Source organism: Passer domesticus, chromosome 7 (genome assembly GCF_036417665.1).
Source record: "Passer domesticus isolate bPasDom1 chromosome 7, bPasDom1.hap1, whole genome shotgun sequence".
Classification (NCBI taxonomy): domain Eukaryota; kingdom Metazoa; phylum Chordata; class Aves; order Passeriformes; family Passeridae; genus Passer; species Passer domesticus.
In genome coordinates, this window is record NC_087480.1 from 12,701,579 (window position 1) to 12,720,159 (window position 18,581).

Genomic DNA, 18,581 nt, shown 5'->3' on the forward strand with positions numbered 1-18,581 from the left:
TTATAATGACATTATACCAGCCAGTAATTTTGCACAGTTAAGAACAGTAATGATCTAATAAGGTCATATGTGTTATTGTCATTGGCATAACACACCACTGCTTGGTCAGAAATGAAGGCCTTTGGTTTCAATGAAAATTTCAGTAATTCCTGCAGTAATGTTGTTTGTGTCCTGCTTGGGAAGTTAGAATGATTTAAAGCCTCTACCCTTGAACTTTTTCCTTCTGTCTGTTGGATGTTGTGCCTCTAAATTACTGTCCTCCAGCCTGAAACCTATTTGTGGAGTTGTAGCAGTTCAGCAAGTCACTGTTTATATCAATGCCAACTGTGATTGTGATGTGAAGCAAGTTACAATACTTAATCACCATGGATTTCATAGGCTGTTCTGCCAGTTGGATGTCAGAAAATGCACTCTTGTGCAGCTCTTTGGCCTAAGCAGGATTTGACACAATGATTTGACATCACCTGCAAAAGATGTGTCTGTTTATGTTTCTGTCTTCAACTCTTCAGCTGGTTTTACTCATTACTTGAAATGAGTTGAAAGGAAGGTCATTTAAGCAAGTTGTGTTCTATGCCTCTTTTCTTGTGCAGTCTGTGTGGTTTTTCTGCCTCACCACAGCTTCCAACTTATTAATTTTTTATGTTTCTCTACTCCTGAGCTTTTTTGCATAACTTTTTCTTCCACTGTGCTTAGTAGCTGTTTAAGATAAAGCGTGAAAAGACGGCATTGGATCATAGTTCTATAAATAAATCCTATTAATTTCCTAATAGCAGTGATTTATCAGAGCAGATTCTTTTCTTCAAGGCCTTCCTAATTCCTTTTAAATTTCTTTTTTCTTAGTTCCTTCCTTCTTCATTTCCTTTAAGGCTTTGATGGAGGATCAGATCATGCATATTTGTAGTTATGATATTTTATGAAAAATCCTTTGCTAGGATTTTTCTCTTATTCTAGTTGAGAAACTTCAGAAAAAAATGTAAACAATTAACTATCTGATAGTTGTGGAATGTAGTTTAGACATTGTTTACTAACAGGTGCACCTGTGATTGGTGCATGTTGGTTGTTTCTAATTAATGGCCAATCACAGTCAGCTGGCTCGGACTCTCTGAGAGTCACAAGCCTTGGTTATTCATTTTATTCTTGTCTTTTCTAGCCTTCTGATAATTTTTTTTGCTATTATTTTAGTATAGTTTTAATATAATGTATATCATAATAAATCAGCCTTCTGAAACATAAAGTTAAAATTCATATCCCCTCACACAAAACATGAACCATACATATTGTCCTGGCAAAATTAATATATTGTTCTGTCCAGCACAAAACAAGACTTATTTGCAGTTGTTTACTTTCAGCCCTGAAATTGAGCTACTTGTGAGATGAAAACTAAGCTTCTAACTATATACATTACTCCTTTTTTTGAGTAAAGGCACCTAGAATTTTTACCTACAATATTAATCAGATTCATAACTTTAGTACTGACACTACTTGGTCAGGTGTTCAAAGAATCTCAAGGATCTGTGTGTCTGGATAACACACACTTCAAATGCAATTCTGTCCCTGACTCATTTGGGCTTCTCTCAGAAGTCAAGTGAAATAGAAAGAGATAAATGCTTAAATACCTCCAAATTAAATAAGAGGTTTTGGATGCTGGACACAAGAGGTGAGTTCCACTCAGGGTGCCTCGCAGCAGTGTCATCATTTGCAGCAGGGTTGTGTGTGAGTTACAACACTGGCACCCTGATGCACTGACACTGTGCAACACATACTTTAGCCAGAGATGCTAGACAAGGATAAATCAGGCTTCATCTTATCAGAAATTTGATATATCATAGCTCCTTTTGCAATGCATTCAGGGAAAAGCATTGGGTTAAATATCAATATGATTGTGGCAAATTTATGTGCCTTTTATAGAGATAAAACACTTAACCAGCTACTTGCTGCATTTTATTCTGTGACAAGGACTTACATCTCATAACATTGAAAAGACACACAAAGATATCCAAAAATAATACAGCTTACTTAAGTCTCTGATGTTTCAGCCATGAAGTAAGAGATGAATTGTTAATGAAATTGGATGGGAGACAGGAAATGAAAGTGAACAACATCAAAGGAGATTAGCTTTTCTTTTTACCTTTGCTTCAGGTCTGAAGTCTAGCGAGATGACATTTTGGAATCATCTAGGAGCTATCCAATTTAAACATAGTGAAAATCAGAAAGCTTCAGCTCAGTGGTCCAAAGAGGAGTGCTGGATTACCACCTCTCACACATTATGACTTCAGTAAGAGGACAGCATGAGGTGATTAATCTTCCCTGGGCTTTCAGCTTTACAAAAGTCTACCAGCCCTTTGGTTTTTAACTTGGACTGTAGTAAACATGTGTATATCTTACAAGAAAAGAAAACAACCTAAAATATAAGTATTTTAAAGTATAAGTATTCTCACACAGCCAAGCTGTGCAAAGCAGCTTTCAACAGCAAGATCACATGCTGCTTTCCCCCATATATTCCTGCAGTAAATTGGAGCTGTCTCGTGAAGCATCATCTTGGGTATGGTTTTGCTGCTGAAGGTGAGAGGTGGTCTATGAAAGAGTCAAGGAATTTCGGGAGGAGAAAGAATGAGCTTCCCTAAGGCAATGGAATTATACGTTGTGTCTATGTGAGTACACGCCAGGCTTCACTAGTCCTTTTTTCACCTTTACATTTCTTACCCACAGGGTGTCTGTGATGGAGATGCTGGGACCTACTTCACTCACACCTGCAGCAGTGATGAGTACCTGTGCTCATTCAAACCTGTATTACAGGATTATGTAACAGCAGTAAGTTTGGAAAATCAAGTTCTGGATGGATAAAATAGGTGGGACAAAATCTGTTTGTCTCCCATTTCTCCCTGTTCTGTAATTCCATCCTTTTATCAAAGGGATGAAATACTCTGAGTGAAGAGATGAACACTTCTGTGCTCCACTGAAGCAGCATGATAACTTAGTCTCCAATTGCCTCCCCACTCCCTGGCCTGCCTCCAAAGGCAGATGGGAGCACTGCACGAGAGGCAGCAGTGCAGAGAGGTAACCAGATCACAACTGCTCACTCTTACCAGCTTGGTTCTGTGCCTCTCTTGCAATTGCTGGGAGCAGCAGGAAATTTTGCTCAGCTGAGGCTGGAGTTTATGCTGAGCATGTGAAAAGTGGTTTCTATTTATTTATTTTTAAAGAAGGTTCATAAGAGTATCACCTTCATGGAAGTTGACAGCAAGATCCATACTTATTTTTGGTTGCTAATGCTTGTAAAGTTATAATTTATATTCAGTTTGACATTTTAAGATGTGCAGGGGCTTTGTCTTTATTTTACTCCTCTGGTTTTTCTTTCAATTTCTTGTGGATATTTGCAGTTTTCATACCCTGCTTCTTCCTGCCATCACTGTGGCTACCTCCTCTCTACAAATCTGTTGCCCAAAACTTACTGCCACTATGTGCCATCTCATGGTACATATTAAAGTCCTTTGCATAAAAAGTGATCAGAGATATTATTCATTTGAACTAACACATTCTAGAACATATTTGTCCCTTTGTGGTTTTTACCTGAATCTTTTCAACTGTAGAATACTACTGACAAATTATAGGGAAAAGAGTGTTTGGAAGGGATGTAGTAGTTTGAGCTGTTCATCCAACAGCTCCTGCACGACACCTTTGAGTCTCACAGACTGACGGGAAAATGATGGTATCCAGAACAGACAAGTTACTTTGCTGAAGTGTCATGCTGAAAAGTGTAAGCTCAGCATGGGGCCTTTTGGGTCCCATGGTAGGAGATCAAGGAGGCAGGTGAGACAGAAATAATCTCTGACTTTTGCACTTATAAAAGAATAAAATGTAGAATAATTATTTTATTCTATTATTCTATTCTATTATTTTTTAGTAACCAGACAGAAGCTATTCACTATTCCATCCTGTAGCTGTACACAGAGTAGTACCAATTCCTGAATACATTTTAGATTATATCTTGGTATGTCACATATTGATTTGGGAAAATTCCTGTGGTGCTTCTCAAGAACCAGAAGAGCACAGCCTCCTGTGGGGCTGGCTGTGTACTGGGTCATCCCTGGCGTGTTGACGGGATGCTCCTGGAGGTGTTGGCCATTTTCAGCACATGAAGCAGTGTTACTCATGAGTAGGTGTAGATCACTTTGTATCTTCTTATAAATCAGTATTTGGAACATAATAATATAGTAACAGAACCAGTGTCCTACTGTGTACACAGCAAACTCAGAGCAGTGCAGGAAATATCTATAGCAGTTGTGAGAAAAAATGGTTTTGTACTTCTGAATCTTTTGCCTCACAGTTCTATTCCTAAGGTGAACTGTGAAGAAAGAAGATAGAGGCAGAATTTGATCTTACTAAAAAGCCACACACTACTACAATTGTTAGTTCTATGTCTCTTGGTCTCACTACTCTTGTTTTAGTCAAGCATGATGCAATGTGTCATTAAATGAATCCTCATTAGCAAGTCCTTGCTAATTTTGAAAAGGTTTTATCCTAACCTTGAGCAATTTTTTTTCTACCTTGTTCTGCTTAGTTACAGATCCCTGTTTATCATCCCCTGTGCTTCCACCTTTATGACACTTGCTTTGCATCCTATGGTTTGCACATATGAGAGGCAGAATTTGCTCCTTCGCAGAAATCTCTCCTCTCATGCTTTGTAAGTAGAATTGCACTCAGAAAACATCACCTGAGTCAGAGCAAAGTAGTCATGTACTTTGGTGTCCTTGTCAAATTACTAATTGCAAGGTTTTAAAGTTTGAAATTGAGAGTTGCTTAACAGAAGAAGGTGACCTCCCTGTTAGCAATACCTGAATACTGATGAGCTTATTCACTTCCCCTCTAAGGCAGCTGCAGAAAGGGGAAGAGAGGGTGTACAGGAAAAAGAGGGAAGAGATTTCTCTATTAAAAATAAATGGGGACAGGTTATTTTGAGGTTTTAAACAACTGCAATGTTACTATGCAGAGGATGCCATTCAAAATACCCTCTAAAATCTGCAGCAATTACTAATCCTGAATATTTAAACATCTAAAAATTCTGTTTTGTTTGTTAATGGGCCAGCCCTTGCCAGCTATCCACATAAAAAAATTCAGTAGCCTTCCGTGACATGTTGTTTACACAGACTTTCCTGTTTGAGGGCCTTATCTTATTATTGTACTCACCGTGTAAATTGAGAAATTGTCTGTGTCAGGGCTTATGTGCATGGAAGTTATTTCTGCACGGTGCTTGCCTGCCCTCACTAAGCACTCGGGACAGTGTGATTTCTTTGAGCAGTAGTTGTAGGCACATTTCCTGAAATGGGAGTAGGGAGGGCCAGGAAGAACTCCAGTTCCTCAATCCACCCAGCTTCTCTGGCCAGCACATCAGAGCTGGAGCTGCCAGTGTCTAATTTGCCATATTTATAGGCCCAAACAGGAAATGTGAGAAACCAGCACTGAGGTGTGCCTTTAATCCACTGCTTCTGCTGGTGATAACAGCATCTGCCTTACCTGCAGTCCAGCACTCAGAAGCCTAAATAGTATTTTAAAAACAGCTCTGGTGTCCTTGGGAAAACTCCTGGTGTGAGATCACTGACCTGGGCTTGGGGAGAGAGGGAGCATGCTGCAGGTGAACAGATCTGCATGACTCACTTCAGCTGCAGAGAAATGACTGTATATGAAATGAAGGCTTATAATGAGGATTTTTGGATTAGGAATGTTAATAATTAAAGCCTCCAATGTATTTTCTAGTGCATAGCTTTGCAATTCAGGCTGCAAGGATGGACTACAATGATAGCATCTCATCATATGAATGTTAACAAACTAAAAGTCTATGCTGAAGCCTCTCATACAATGTTTGTACCTTACCCTTGAGTGCTAATGTTCACAGATGGCTTAAAAATTATGATTGGTTTGATTCTGAAAGTACAGCTATGGAATTCTTCAAAGATAAAAATGCCGTTTGGAGATATATCAACATTATTTCTCAGGGGTTCATGTTTGCTACTAGTATTTCACTTCATCACAGTATGTGCCAGAGGTGGATACAGATATTAATGCAGGTGTTAATACTTTTAACAGCTCTCTCTCTCATTTTCTTCATGGCAGCTTGTACAGAAATAAATTTAATCGGTCCATAAAATGAAAACAGTGCTTTTTTGATAATAATCAATTTAGGGATAAATAAATTTGCCAGGCAGAAGCTTCCTGTAGTGATTAGTCACTGTCTATAATGCATGAGAATTAAATGATAATTGTTTTGTGATTACTTATATTGATTCATTGAAAACTGCTTTGTTCTTTTGGTGTTTGCGTAAACTGACCACATTTCACCATTTGTGAAAACCTGGCTTCTTAGAATTCCTGAGTGATGCATAAAAATTCCTTAGACTTGCTTTTGTGCCAAATGCTACTGCTGGTGAAATCACTGGGGAGCACGTGCAAGGGCAGGTTTCATATGTGAAGGGTTGAGATGTCCTTTCCAGGCAGAGCTCAACACCAGGGTTATTGCAGATTGCCTGATCATATTCACAGAGTCTCAAAACACACTTCCTTGTCAGAGGAAACTTCATTGGAGAGTGTACCAGGCATGGAAATGATACTTTATAAGATCTGCTATAGGTCTGATAGTACAGCCATTTCTTACAGCATCCTATGAATAGGATTTTTCCCACTAAAAATATTGCTGTGCTTAATTTTTACCATGGCTTAATGTGTGTCATAGAAATTAGCTGATTTTAAGATATTTAGCCATTATGTTGGTGGCCTCACCTACATAGGTAACTAACACTTGTGCAAGCACTGTGGTAGACCCCCAAAACCTTTGGCATATGTCTTGGTTTATTGCAAAGCTTAAAATGGGTTTGATCCTCAGTGGTGGTGGTAGGTGGAGAAGGCTGCCATTGACCCTGGGACTTCCAGCAGAGTGACTCAGGAGGAGTGCTGCACAGGGTATTGCCTCTTCAGCCAAGGCTTAACCCTTCCTGTGACACTCCCAACTCATCACACTGAATCCAGCAGTGTTTAGTCCAGGAGCTGAACAACAACAGGCTGCTCAAAGGCCCACACATCCGGGGTGGAGGGGACCTCTGAGCTGAGAGACCAGTTTGTCCAGGGTCTGTGATTTCAGTGCCTGCAATTATGCACTGGGAGCATCCCAACTTGCTTTTTAGCACCAGAACTTGTATGCTGTTTGAAAAACACTTTTCCTCTGTAATTGTTCTTCTAGTGGACTGAACTTAATAATATTGCTATATACTCATGTTAGGCAAACCAGGAAATTCATATCAAGTACCACTTAGTGTATTTGCATTTGAAAGAGGCAAGCATTATGGTAATTACATGCATGTGCAATAGTGAAATAATTCCTTGGCTTTTTGCATAAAAAGTCTCCAAATGAAGAGAACTGTCACTTGGGGATGCAATGTTCAATACATTTCCAGCAGCTGATCCATGTTAGGAGAGTTGCTGATACCTGTGAGATATACTGCTTATACACAACATTAATTCCAAAATATGCAAACATCAAATATACTGAATAATATTCCTGAGCTGCTTGCATGTCATGTGCTCAGTAGTAGCTGAACTTGTAGTAACAGTGTTCTTCATTTGATTCAAGCTTTTCCAGAGTGTGCAGGAAGGAAGTGTAAGATCCATATCAAAATAAACTTCACTGTAAGAGTTTAGAGGAAGTACACGTGCTTGAATATGTATGCACACACTGTGTGATACACAATGTACTGCACTTCTGAGTCACACGTCTCCCTGAACAACAGCATTGTGGCAGACCACTGTAGCCATCATTCCTGCTAATCTTATGGCGAGTGCACACACAGCATATTTGAGGCCTCAGGTATGAATCCTTACAGAGCAGAAAAGTAGATTATTTCTGATCCCATTCTCTGTGAAGAAAAAGTGACAAAAGAGAGCATTTTTGTCTCAGAACTTTTACTTTTGATAAGAAAGAGCAACCAATACAGTCCTGAGGCACTGAAAGAATCAAATTATAGATTCCCATTAGAGATGCATTAGTTTTCTGTAAACGGGGCTTCTTTCTCAAGATGGTTTTGGGCTTTTTTCATAGTCTGGTCCCAAAGACAATGATATTTACCAGTACAATTCACTGTTAAACTTTAATTTGTATTCAAAGGTGCACCTATCACTTGCTAAAATAGAACAATGCACACACCATCACACGTATCATTGTAATAGTAGTTCCCACATCCAAGTGAGTCCACGTTGATTATTTTCAATATTGGTATACTTGTCATCAGTTTACCTGTCTGTTAAATGTGTAAGACGATGTAGTTACAGTCTTTTAATTCTCTTCATCTTCCTGTGAGCTGCTTTATTATACACAATACATAATAATAACTTTACGGTTACTGATTGGGAAGTGTTATGTGTAGTTAACAATGAGTTTATTGTGTACAGGAATACTGGCAATAAATCTCTCTACTGCAGTTCAAGATAGAAATAATGAAAATTGCTGAGCTTTTAATAAAGCTAGTTATTAACGAAATATTAAGTGTCATGGGAAGCTTTTTAGTTTATGTAACTTTTCATACATTGGCGACTACCTGGCTCCGCAGAGTGCGCACCCGCACAACTGGAAACGCTGAGCGTTTCTTTAAAGACCAAACATAGCGTTAACTGATTCACAGATAGCACTGAAGTACTCACACAGCTTCCCTCAATACTCAACCTTGATTTCCTCATTCCCCAACGTTATTTCCACCAGAAACAAATAACGTTGAGGGTGCCACTGACATTCCCTTTCCACGGGAGCTGCGGCGGGTGCTGGAGAGCGTCGGCAGGAGCCGCAGGAGCAGCGCTGCGCCCTGAGCAGCCGCTGGATCCCACTGCCGGCCGGGCCCGGCCCCTCACCGCTCCGGCCGGGCCCAGCTCCGCACCGCCCCGCACCGCTCCGGCCGGGCCCAGCTCCGCACCGCCCCTCACCGCTCCGGCCGGGCCCAGCTCCGCACCGCCCCGCACCGCTCCGGCCCAGCCCCTCACCGCTCCGGCCGGGCCCAGCCCAGCTCCGCACCGCCCCTCACCGCTCCGGCCGGGCCCGGCCCAGCTCCGCACCGCCCCTCACCGCTCCGGCCGGGCCCGGCCCCTCACCGCGGAGCCGCTCGCTCGCGGGGTCGCGGCGCCCCCGCGCGGGGAAGGGGCAGCGCCGCTCCCGGCGGTGTTCAGGCTCCGGCGATGGTTCAAGGCACCGCCCCCGGGCCGCCTCTGCCCGGCCCCGCCGCCTCTCTGGGCCATGGCGGCGGCGCGGCTCTGCCTGAGCCTGTTCCTGTCCCTGCTGCGGCTGCCCCGGGATGCCTTCGCGGCCGGCCCGGCGGCGGCGGGGCCCGGAGCGGCGCGCGGGCCCGGGGGTTCGTGCTGGCGGCGGGGCTGGGCCGGGGGGAGCGGCCGGCGGGGGCCCGGGCCGAGGGGCTCGGTGCGTCCCGAGGGGCCCGATGTGTCCCGGGTCCTCGGTATATCCTGAGGGTCCCGGTGTGTCCTGGGGCCTCAGTGTATCCTGAGGGTCCTGGTGTGTCCCGGGGGCTCGCTCTGTCCCCGGGGGTCTCGCTGTGTCCTGAGGGCCCCGGTGCGTCCCTGGGTCCCGGTGTGTCCCTGGAGCTCGGTGTGTCCCGAGGGTCCCGGTGTGTCCCCGGGCCCCGATGTGTCCCCAGCATCTCGTGTCTGTCCCTGGGGAAGTTGCTGCTTCACCCACCCGCGGCGAGCGGGTCCTGCGCACGCCGAGCCCCCAGTACAGTCCGCCACCTTGAGAGGGCGTTCTGAAAAGACGTGTGTAATTAATTGAAGAAAAATAGTTTTATCTGTTGGGAGCAGAATTATTCAGGACTGCAGTGTTGTTTGCCTGTGGTTTAACACCCTTCTCAAAGCTTGCAGGCCGTAGAATTCGGTAGTTGGTAGACCTACAAAATGCTTTTTTATTTTGCACCACCCTACTTTAGCCAGCTGCAAGGACTTGCTGTCTGCAGCACCCGGAGAAAATAACCATGGGTGCAAGCAATGGAATAGGAAGGGAATGAAAACCACGATATTTCTGTCTAGGCCAAATAAGAATTTCTGTCTTTGAAGAATTAATTCTGTTGTTTACATTCCCTTACAAAGATATTCTTGCTTTTTTGATTAATTTTATTTTTGTTCTCAAAAGGGTTTAAGGTGTTTAAGGGTTAAAAACCGATAAATCAGCATAAAGTAACTGTCCAGGTTAATTTATTGGTTGGAGTTCAGGTTAATTTATTTCTAATTCTGTTTTTTCACAGATGGCATGAATGTCTTGTTTATAATTGTGGATGATCTGCGTCCTGTGTTGGGCTGTTATGGAGATAAGCTTGTGAAATCTCCCAATATTGATCAACTTGCTTCCCAAAGTATGGTGTTCAGCAATGCATATGCCCAGGTGAGATAAATGACTTCAACATGTTTTCTCCATGCAAAATAATTACTGGTTTTATCACAGTAGGTGTTAGGCAGGTCAGTGGAAAAAGCAAGTATTTATTAACGTGAAGTATTTTCAGTGGAAAAGAAATGATTGGGCTGAACTGCAGTGTGTGAACCTATCTTAACTAAGGTGAGAAAAATGAAAACAGGGCATTTAAATTATGGTATTTGTGTAGCCCTTGGAGGAGTAGATTGCCACTCAAGTGCTTTCACTGTTTGAATCCAAGTGCTGCTTAAAAGTGCCATTTTACTAAATTAAAATTCTCTTTTTCTACTGCTTACAAAAGATTGGTTTACTTTTTAATCTTTTGAGGGAATCAATTCTATGGACTGCTCTAAAGGGGGTAGTTTGTGTGGTAAGCATCACTCTAAAATAGAGGACTGAAAATGTCACTAATTGGTCTTCACTTGAATACTCTGTGTAGGATGTCTATGTTCCCAAGTTCCTCTCTGCTGAGAAATTAGAACTTTGGGTGTAATTCCAGCCCAAAGCAGTAACTCTTGGGTTTTGTCAGTCTGAAGCAGAGTGGTCAGACCTTTGGGCCATAACCCAGACCTCCTGTGTTTATCCTTTCTTTATTCTTAAAGCAGTTCAGATCAACTAGACTTTTGGCTTTTATCAGCACAGTCCACCTGCCACTGCTGCTTGATTCTGTGTGATGTGAGCAACCAGATTTCAAAAGTACTGCCTTTATGGAACTTGACTTGCATTTTTAAAAGCTTGCAGTTTGGAATAGATGTGCTTAATAAGGCTACTGTTCATTCCAGCCTGAGGTGATGGGAAACTCATGCCCTGTGATTCCCAAGCTTTCAGGTGGTTGTGGCACAGCTATTGATGCCTTGAGAGGCTCCCATGGAACAGAGGCTAGGCAGTGTTGAAGGAATAAAGTAGGGATCTATTAAAAAGGCCTTCAAATGTTACACCTTGAGCAGTACAAGAGCCCAGCTGAGGCTACACCCAAGATGGACAATGGGTCATGAGTTTTCATACTTTTATAAGTTTTGGTCCATTTCCATACTGGGGTTAATTGCCCAATTATACCTTCAGGTTATGCAGTCCCATCCTTCCAGATTGCTCTCCTCAATTCACTGCTGTTTACACTTTTTGGGCCTGGAGCTGCAGTGGTGTCCTTGGTTCACGGGCTGAAAAGGGATTGTTTTGTCTGACTAAACTGTGAAGAGAACTTGCTAACACTTACATGAAGTTCAGAGTTATATACTAATGCTGTGCAGAATCTGGAAAATATGAAAGCTAAAACTTAAGGCATCACTATGCCCGAGTTAGTTCGTGCACGTGTTTTGGTTTTTGTTCCAAATGTCTCTCCTTGGCTGCCTTTCTCCCCAGCAAGCCGTGTGTGCTCCCAGCAGAGTGTCATTTCTCACTGGCCGCAGGCCTGACACCACCCGCCTCTATGATTTCTACTCCTACTGGAGAGTTCATGCAGGAAACTATTCCACCTTGCCCCAGTACTTCAAGGAAAATGGCTACGTGACCCTGTCTGTGGGGAAAGTTTTTCATCCTGGTATGGTTTGATTTGTCTTTTGCTTAACATGGAAATGCTTGATGTGTATAGTCTCACAAACTTGCATGAGTATTGATGTGTGATTCTCATCTACGTTAACAACCTAAATCATAATCACAAGCCAGATTTTACAGTGGTTGTCATTAAGTCTTAAGGCATTAGATATGAATATATTAGATGACTTTTATCTAATGGATATTTTCACATCTTGTCTGGGAATTGTGGGAATAAATGTCTAACATTCCAAAAATACATCTGGAGGTTAGGTGTCTGCTGAAAATGAAATTACTTGTTGGCTTAGTTCTGCCTCTGCATGCTTCATGTTTCCTAATAGGCTGTGAGTCTGGATCAGGACATGTAGAATGTATGACTAATGCTTCAAGTTCAGTAGGAAATTAGTTCACTAGTTAAAAAGCAATAACACTACTGAGTTGAAAAATATTGCAATACTGATCCTCTTTTTGGCAGTTCCTTATTCTAGAGCTAAACTTGTGTGGATAGTTTCAGTATGTGTTTCAGTTTATAGAAAAGCTAATCAAGGATGTGCATGAAGACTGTTATTAGTCCTGGGTGGTTTTGATTTTTTTGTTTTGGTTTGGTTTTTGGGGTTTTTTGTTGGTGTTCCCTGGAGTAACATTCTTCATCAGACTTGAGTCTCCCTCACTAGTACAAGGTGTATTTCAGGGAAGAATATCTGTCTTAAACTTTTTGACTTTTATTTCTTGGTTATCGTTTCTTCAGTTGTCAAAGGTTCATTTGAAATGTTTCTTCATTTAACAGATTTGAAAAAAAACAACCACATGAAGACAAGTTAAACTTGTGTCTGAGCTCTTCCTTGTTCAGTGAATTATCTTTATCCATTCCAGGGGTTTCATCCAATTACAGTGATGACTATCCCTACAGTTGGTCCATTCCACCCTTTCATCCTTCAGCTGAAAAGTATGAGAATGATAAGGTAAGTGTGATTATTGGCACTCCAACAGAGAAGGGTGTTCAAGATATAACCAAGTTCTTTGTATCAAGAATAGGCTGTGCCCTCTGGGTTTTGAGGCTGCACCCTTGTGCAGGAAAACAAGTAACCACTTCAATGCTTTGTTTCTGTGCTTTCCAAAAGAAGACCTAGATTATCAGATGTGTGTTTTGTCAATCAATGTGCCCATCCTGCAGATGTTTTAAGTATTTATAAATTGGTGTTTGGAAACTTCAGTTATTGAGATATAAGCAAGAATGATCCTTATTTGTGTCTAGATCATGAATTCCTTTATCTGAAAAGCGTGGTTGTCAACTTGCACCTGCACCTGATCTGGCTTTGCTTTAGTTAGTGACAACATTGTCAGTAGTCTTGGTAAACTTAAAGTGACGAAGAGCTCAGGACTGAGTGAACAGGGGCCATAATTAAAATTATGTTTAAATAACCCAAAAGTTTATAATCTCATCCAGTTTTCTAGAATGTTTGTTAGTCTTAAATGTGACACAATGGTTTATCCTTATGCAAACATTGCATTAGCATCATGTGTTGGAGCCTGTACACTGCCCAGCAGGAGCTGCAGCCATGGCAGTACAGACAGCCTTGGCAGTGCTTTGGTCTTGGGTTTACTGCTGGAAGAAGACTGGTTTTAACAGCAGCAGCATTTTCATCCATGACATGAAGAAAAGTAGGTTCACTTAGCAACCCTGCCAAACATCCTGCTGAGGCCACCTTTCCCCAGCCACTGTTTAGTCTAATTTATCTCTCTTCACTGGTTACACATCAGCCACTGCTGGCATTTGCTCAGAAACTAAGGCAGTAGCTTCCAGGCAGCTTTCTATGAACTCTTGGGATCAGAGGAACTAAAATGTATGTCTATATAGGAGAACCAAATGCTGCTGCATCTCCATTAGATCAGAGATTCTATTCATCATAGAAGCTGTGGGCTTTTGACCCATGTGACTACTTTTAATCTTCTACCCAGCTTTAGAGAGGATTTCTGCATTTTCATAGGCATGGAAGTTGCATTCTTTTGTTGGTAGAAACAAATTGTTTTGTTACAGAACAGGGGATTTTGTCTTTGTATTTACCAGAAGTTACTGAACTATTTTTTTTTTCTTTTATGAAGACTTGTAGGGGAAAAGATGGAAAACTTCATGCAAACTTGGTGTGCCCAGTAAATGTGACAGAAATGCCTGGAGGGACTTTGCCTGATATTCAGAGCACTGAGGAGGCCATACACTTACTGAATGTCATGAAAACCAACAGGCAAAAGTTCTTCCTGGCTGTTGGTTACCACAAGCCACACATCCCACTGAGGTACCCACAGGTGAGGAGACTGGAACCTGCAGGAAAGGGAGCTTAGACAAATGTTGCATTGGTTTTTAAAAGCTGTTCCCACAAATGCTTTATTGCTGTTTCCTGAAAGCAAATTGGAAGCCAGCCTTGATTTGGTGTAACTTCAGGAGTCACCTGTGATATATTTCAGAACATTTAATGAGAATGAATTGTGACTCCTCAGCCAAAAGCCAGGCTTCTGCCACCATGATGGTGACTGCTATTGCATGGAGATGGGCTTCAGCTTGATGGAGTATGACATAATGAGGCCTTACAAGATCTTGTATTTCATTCTCTTGTTTGACTTGGTGGCAAAACTCCTACTGATTTCAAAGTGGTGTTGGACCTTTTATTGCAGTTCTGCTTTGAGATACAGGAAGCTGTTTTTTCAGAATTTTTCAGGAATTGGTTGGAGATGTCTGGTATTGCTGTGTTTCACACTCTAGCAGAAGGGGAATGAAGCCTTGTAAACTGTAATGTTAAAGGGTCCTGCAAGGGAAAGTGGTTGCTGTTTAAACACAAAATTTACAGTATATATTCGCGGTGAGGACAGTCTTTCTATGTGTTTTGTGTTGTAAAGGAATTTCTCAAGTTGTACCCCTTGGAAAATATCACATTGGCCCCAGATCCCTGGGTGCCTAAGAAGCTGCCTTCTGTGGCATACAACCCCTGGATGGATATCAGACAGAGGGATGATGTGCAAGCATTAAATGTTAGTTTCCCTTATGGAGCACTTCCAGATGATTTCCAGGTAAGCTGTCAATACAGTGCTCTGAAGTGAAACTGCTCTTGGATGCTCCCAGTTATTCAGCAACTGGGCATTTGCAGTTATGAATTCCCTGCTGTGTATACTGTCACCTCTAACTCTGTAGGCAAACCCTCACTGTCACTGCAGTTCAGGTTGCATGTGAGGAATGTATGTAGCAGCTACCAGTGCTGTGTTTGTGTTCATTATCTGAGTGTTGATCTGTTTCAAGCCAGAACACAGTGTATCTTCTTGGCAAGATCTTCCTTTACTCTCCGGTGCTTATGCCAAAATTAGGTGCACTGGCTAGACCAAGAGATGCAGAATGGGTTGGTTTGCAGTGTTTTGGTTGAAAGCACTTCTGGGAGGTGGAATTTTCTAGCTGCCCCCTCCCAATTTACCTTTTCTGGGACATTAATTGGGCTACAGACAATTGAAATTAAAGCTTCATAAGTAGAGTCCTTTAGTTCTTTTACACCCCCTGGTTCTGCTGTATGTGTCTATAAAAAAAACAAAACTTTTTTTTTTTCCTCTCCTGTTTTCTTGACTTGCAGCGGCGGATTCGTCAGAGTTACTATGCAGCAGTTTCTTACCTGGATGTGCAAATTGGCCTGCTTCTGAGTGCTTTGGATGATGCAGGACTCTCAAATAACACAATAGTAGTTTTTACTGCTGATCATGGTAAGCGTTTAAATCTTTTTTGAGCTTACTGTTAAGAACTTCATTGTGCAGCTCAGTGCTTCCATATTAATCCAGTGTGTGTTTCTGTAGAGTCAGGCAGAGCTGTCACACCTTGTAGTTTTGTCTTGGCTGAGCCAGATTGAGGGGACTGGCCCTGGCTTCTGTGGTTGCACAGTTCTGTCCCCACAGGCACTTTTAATCAGGTTGAGGATTTGCTGGTGAGGGATGAGGCTGCCTGCCAGGACACAGGGCTGAGCTTGCTGTATTCCCACCCCCTACCCAAAGAGTGACTCTTGCTGGGAACTGTGCTTTAAGAGTACAGCCACTACTCCTCCCCCCTCACCATTTGTAGAAAGCCATCTGGTACAGTGAGTAACAGGCTTTCTCATTAACTGCTCAAGTGTGTTTTCTTACACTTGTCATTGCTGCTTGCAGAGCATAACTGAGATCCTGCACACTCTGGATCCTGGTGGTAAAAATCTTAATTTGTGCTGTGGGACAAATGCCTCAAGTATTTAGTGCTTGTTTCAATACTCTAATATTCATTAAAACAACCCTGTCATGATCCATTTGATTGTGGGATGGCTTAGCTGATTTAAACCAATTAGGATGTGAACTAACTACATCAATTTAAAGTCACATACATAGTTAGTTTGGGTTCACTTCTGTGAGCATGTGTCTATAAAAAGCTCTTACAAGTTGCACAGCAACAGGATTAATACTTTTGGTACTAAAGTGACTCTAGATATTCCTTCTGACTTGTTTGTAAACTGAATTTTTCTTTTCCTTGCTTTGGATAACTGTAAACAGGTGGTGTTTCCAGTACCATGGCTGGCAAAGTGATCAAGAAAAAACATGTGTTAACATAGCTGTCACAGAGTTCCTTTGTCTTCCCCCAAAGTGAAGTTGGCAGTGTGTCTGCCTGGAAGGAAGTCACGTTGGCATCTCTTTCAAGAGGAAGAGGAGAGCTGAAAAGTTTTGTCTCTATTGCTTCCTCAGGGGTAGCATCCTGATATGGCAGTCTGGCATAGAGAGCAGCCTTGGCTCCAAGGGATGTTCAGCTACAGTGTTAACAGGAGCACTGGAGAGCTGGCAGCTGCCCAAAACTTAAATGAATGTGTTGTGGAATTGATCTGGAGACTCTTGCAGGCACTATGACATGCCCCAATTCCTCTTTGCTGCTTTTTCATACTAGTTTCCTAATTCTAATCTTGAGAATCTAGAAATAAGGAAAGGTGTAATTATTTCCTTTATGAAGAGTATCAAGTTGCAAGATTTAGGTGACTGTTGAAATAGTTTTCACATTAGAGAAAAGCCTTGTTACATCTAAATACAGATTATTTACCTTTTGATATAACCTCTATAACGGACTAGTGGCTTCAACAGTCAGAGTCAATTTACAATGAAGAAGAAATCACTACTAGATTACAAGCCAGTATCTGCTCTGAGTTGTGTTCTTTGTCACCTAGGGTGGTCCCTGGGAGAACATGGTGAATGGGCAAAATACAGCAATTTTGATGTTGCTACCCGAGTGCCGCTGATGTTTTATGTGCCAGGAATGACAACTTCCCCTGTCATTCGAGGAGCAAGAGTCTTCCCCTACCTTGACCCTTTTAGCCATACTGGAGTCTCAGTACCTCAAGGTAAATTTCCAGTGCTTAATTTTTGTTTGCAGTGGGTTGATAGAGGTGCTTATGTGTCTCCAGGCACCTTGAGAATTTACTTTGTCTTTCTGAAGAGCACTTTTTCAAATTAATGCATATGATTATCTCTAAGTCTAATGGAGAAGCCTAAATGCAAATGTTTTACTGTTAGAAGTGCATCATAAGTGCATGGACTGGCATCTTCACAGCTAACTGCCACTCCTTAATTGCCTTAATTTTGGTACCCCCAAAAATCCTGTACAGAGCACTTTGAATAAAACACCAGCTGAATTATTACAAAAAATTGTTGTCCAACTACGCTGTTCCATAACTTATATTTTGATATTATTTCTTCTAGGGCAAAGTGAAAAAGTGGTGGAGCTGGTGTCTCTGTTTCCAACGCTTGCAGAGCTTGCTGGCCTGCAGGTCCCTCCTGCATGCCCCAAGATGTCTTTTGGTGTTGTGCTGTGCACTGAGGGGAGAAGCATTGTCCACTATTTTAACATCTCTGAAGGAAAGGTGGAGCAAGGCAGGGAAGGGTGTGATGACACTGACAGGTGTTTTAATGCAGAACCTGTTGCTTTCAGCCAGTATCCCCGGCCTGCAGACACTCCCCAGTGGAACTCTGACAAACCAAGGCTGAAGGACATCAGGATCATGGGCTACTCCATGCGTACCATGGACTACAGGTACACTGTGTGGGTTCACTTTGATCCCAGCAACTTCAGCGCTGACTTTGAGGATGTCCATGCAGGAGAGTTGTACATGATGGAGAATGACCCAAACCAGGATTATAACATCTATGACAATACTTCACATGGTTGGTTTTTAAAAAAAATTACTGATTTTCTAAAGCACTAGGGTTCAGAAACTTCTTTGTGCCTGTTCTTGCAACTGAATTAATGCTTCCTTCTTTTGTATAGAACCTTTCTGTTGTACAGAAAACATTTGGATTGAATAAAAATCCTGCTTGTATCAAAACAAGCTCTTGCCTTTGTCTTGTTAAACCCTTACTGCACTGAAGGAGTCAGAGGGGACTTCTGTAGCAGTGTTTTCAAACACAGGTTTGTAACACTTCTGAAAAGGCCACACAGAGCATCAGGCCCATTCTGTGAAACATCTCAGTGGTCTTCTGTAGCAAGTGAAGAATTAAATTTCATTATCTGTGCTGAAACTGCTGGTGTGAAAGGTGGAAAACCAGAAATTTACGTGTTTGAGTGGCT

At 42.0% G+C, this 18,581-nt stretch overlaps 1 protein-coding gene and 1 long non-coding RNA gene across 6 annotated transcripts; one reads left to right on the forward strand and one right to left on the reverse strand.

Annotated features, from left to right (window-relative positions):
• Window positions 1–7,044: 7,044 nt before the first annotated feature.
• LOC135304491 (uncharacterized) lies at window positions 7,045–9,139 on the reverse strand. Its single transcript, XR_010365868.1, has 2 exons — window positions 9,019–9,139; window positions 7,045–7,904 (listed from the first exon to the last, which is right to left on the reverse strand). It is a non-coding gene; the product is annotated as an uncharacterized LOC135304491 (long non-coding RNA).
• IDS (iduronate 2-sulfatase) lies at window positions 8,655–18,342 on the forward strand. 5 transcript variants are annotated; one of them, XM_064426938.1, is made up of 9 exons: window positions 8,655–8,677; window positions 10,284–10,420; window positions 11,807–11,984; window positions 12,851–12,939; window positions 14,081–14,281; window positions 14,870–15,040; window positions 15,589–15,715; window positions 17,185–17,358; window positions 17,717–18,342. In XM_064426938.1, exons 2-9 carry the CDS (start codon window positions 10,289–10,291, stop codon window positions 18,217–18,219), a joined length of 1,575 nt encoding a protein of 524 aa, XP_064283008.1. In that variant the 5' UTR covers window positions 8,655–8,677; window positions 10,284–10,288; the 3' UTR covers window positions 18,220–18,342. The 5 variants fall into 5 exon arrangements, with proteins under 5 accessions (XP_064283008.1, XP_064283005.1, XP_064283009.1 ...); XM_064426935.1 differs by lacking the exon at window positions 8,655–8,677 and adding an exon at window positions 9,196–9,448; XM_064426939.1 differs by lacking the exon at window positions 8,655–8,677 and adding an exon at window positions 9,196–9,448 and having other exon boundaries at window positions 17,946–18,134.
• Window positions 18,343–18,581: the final 239 nt, after the last annotated feature.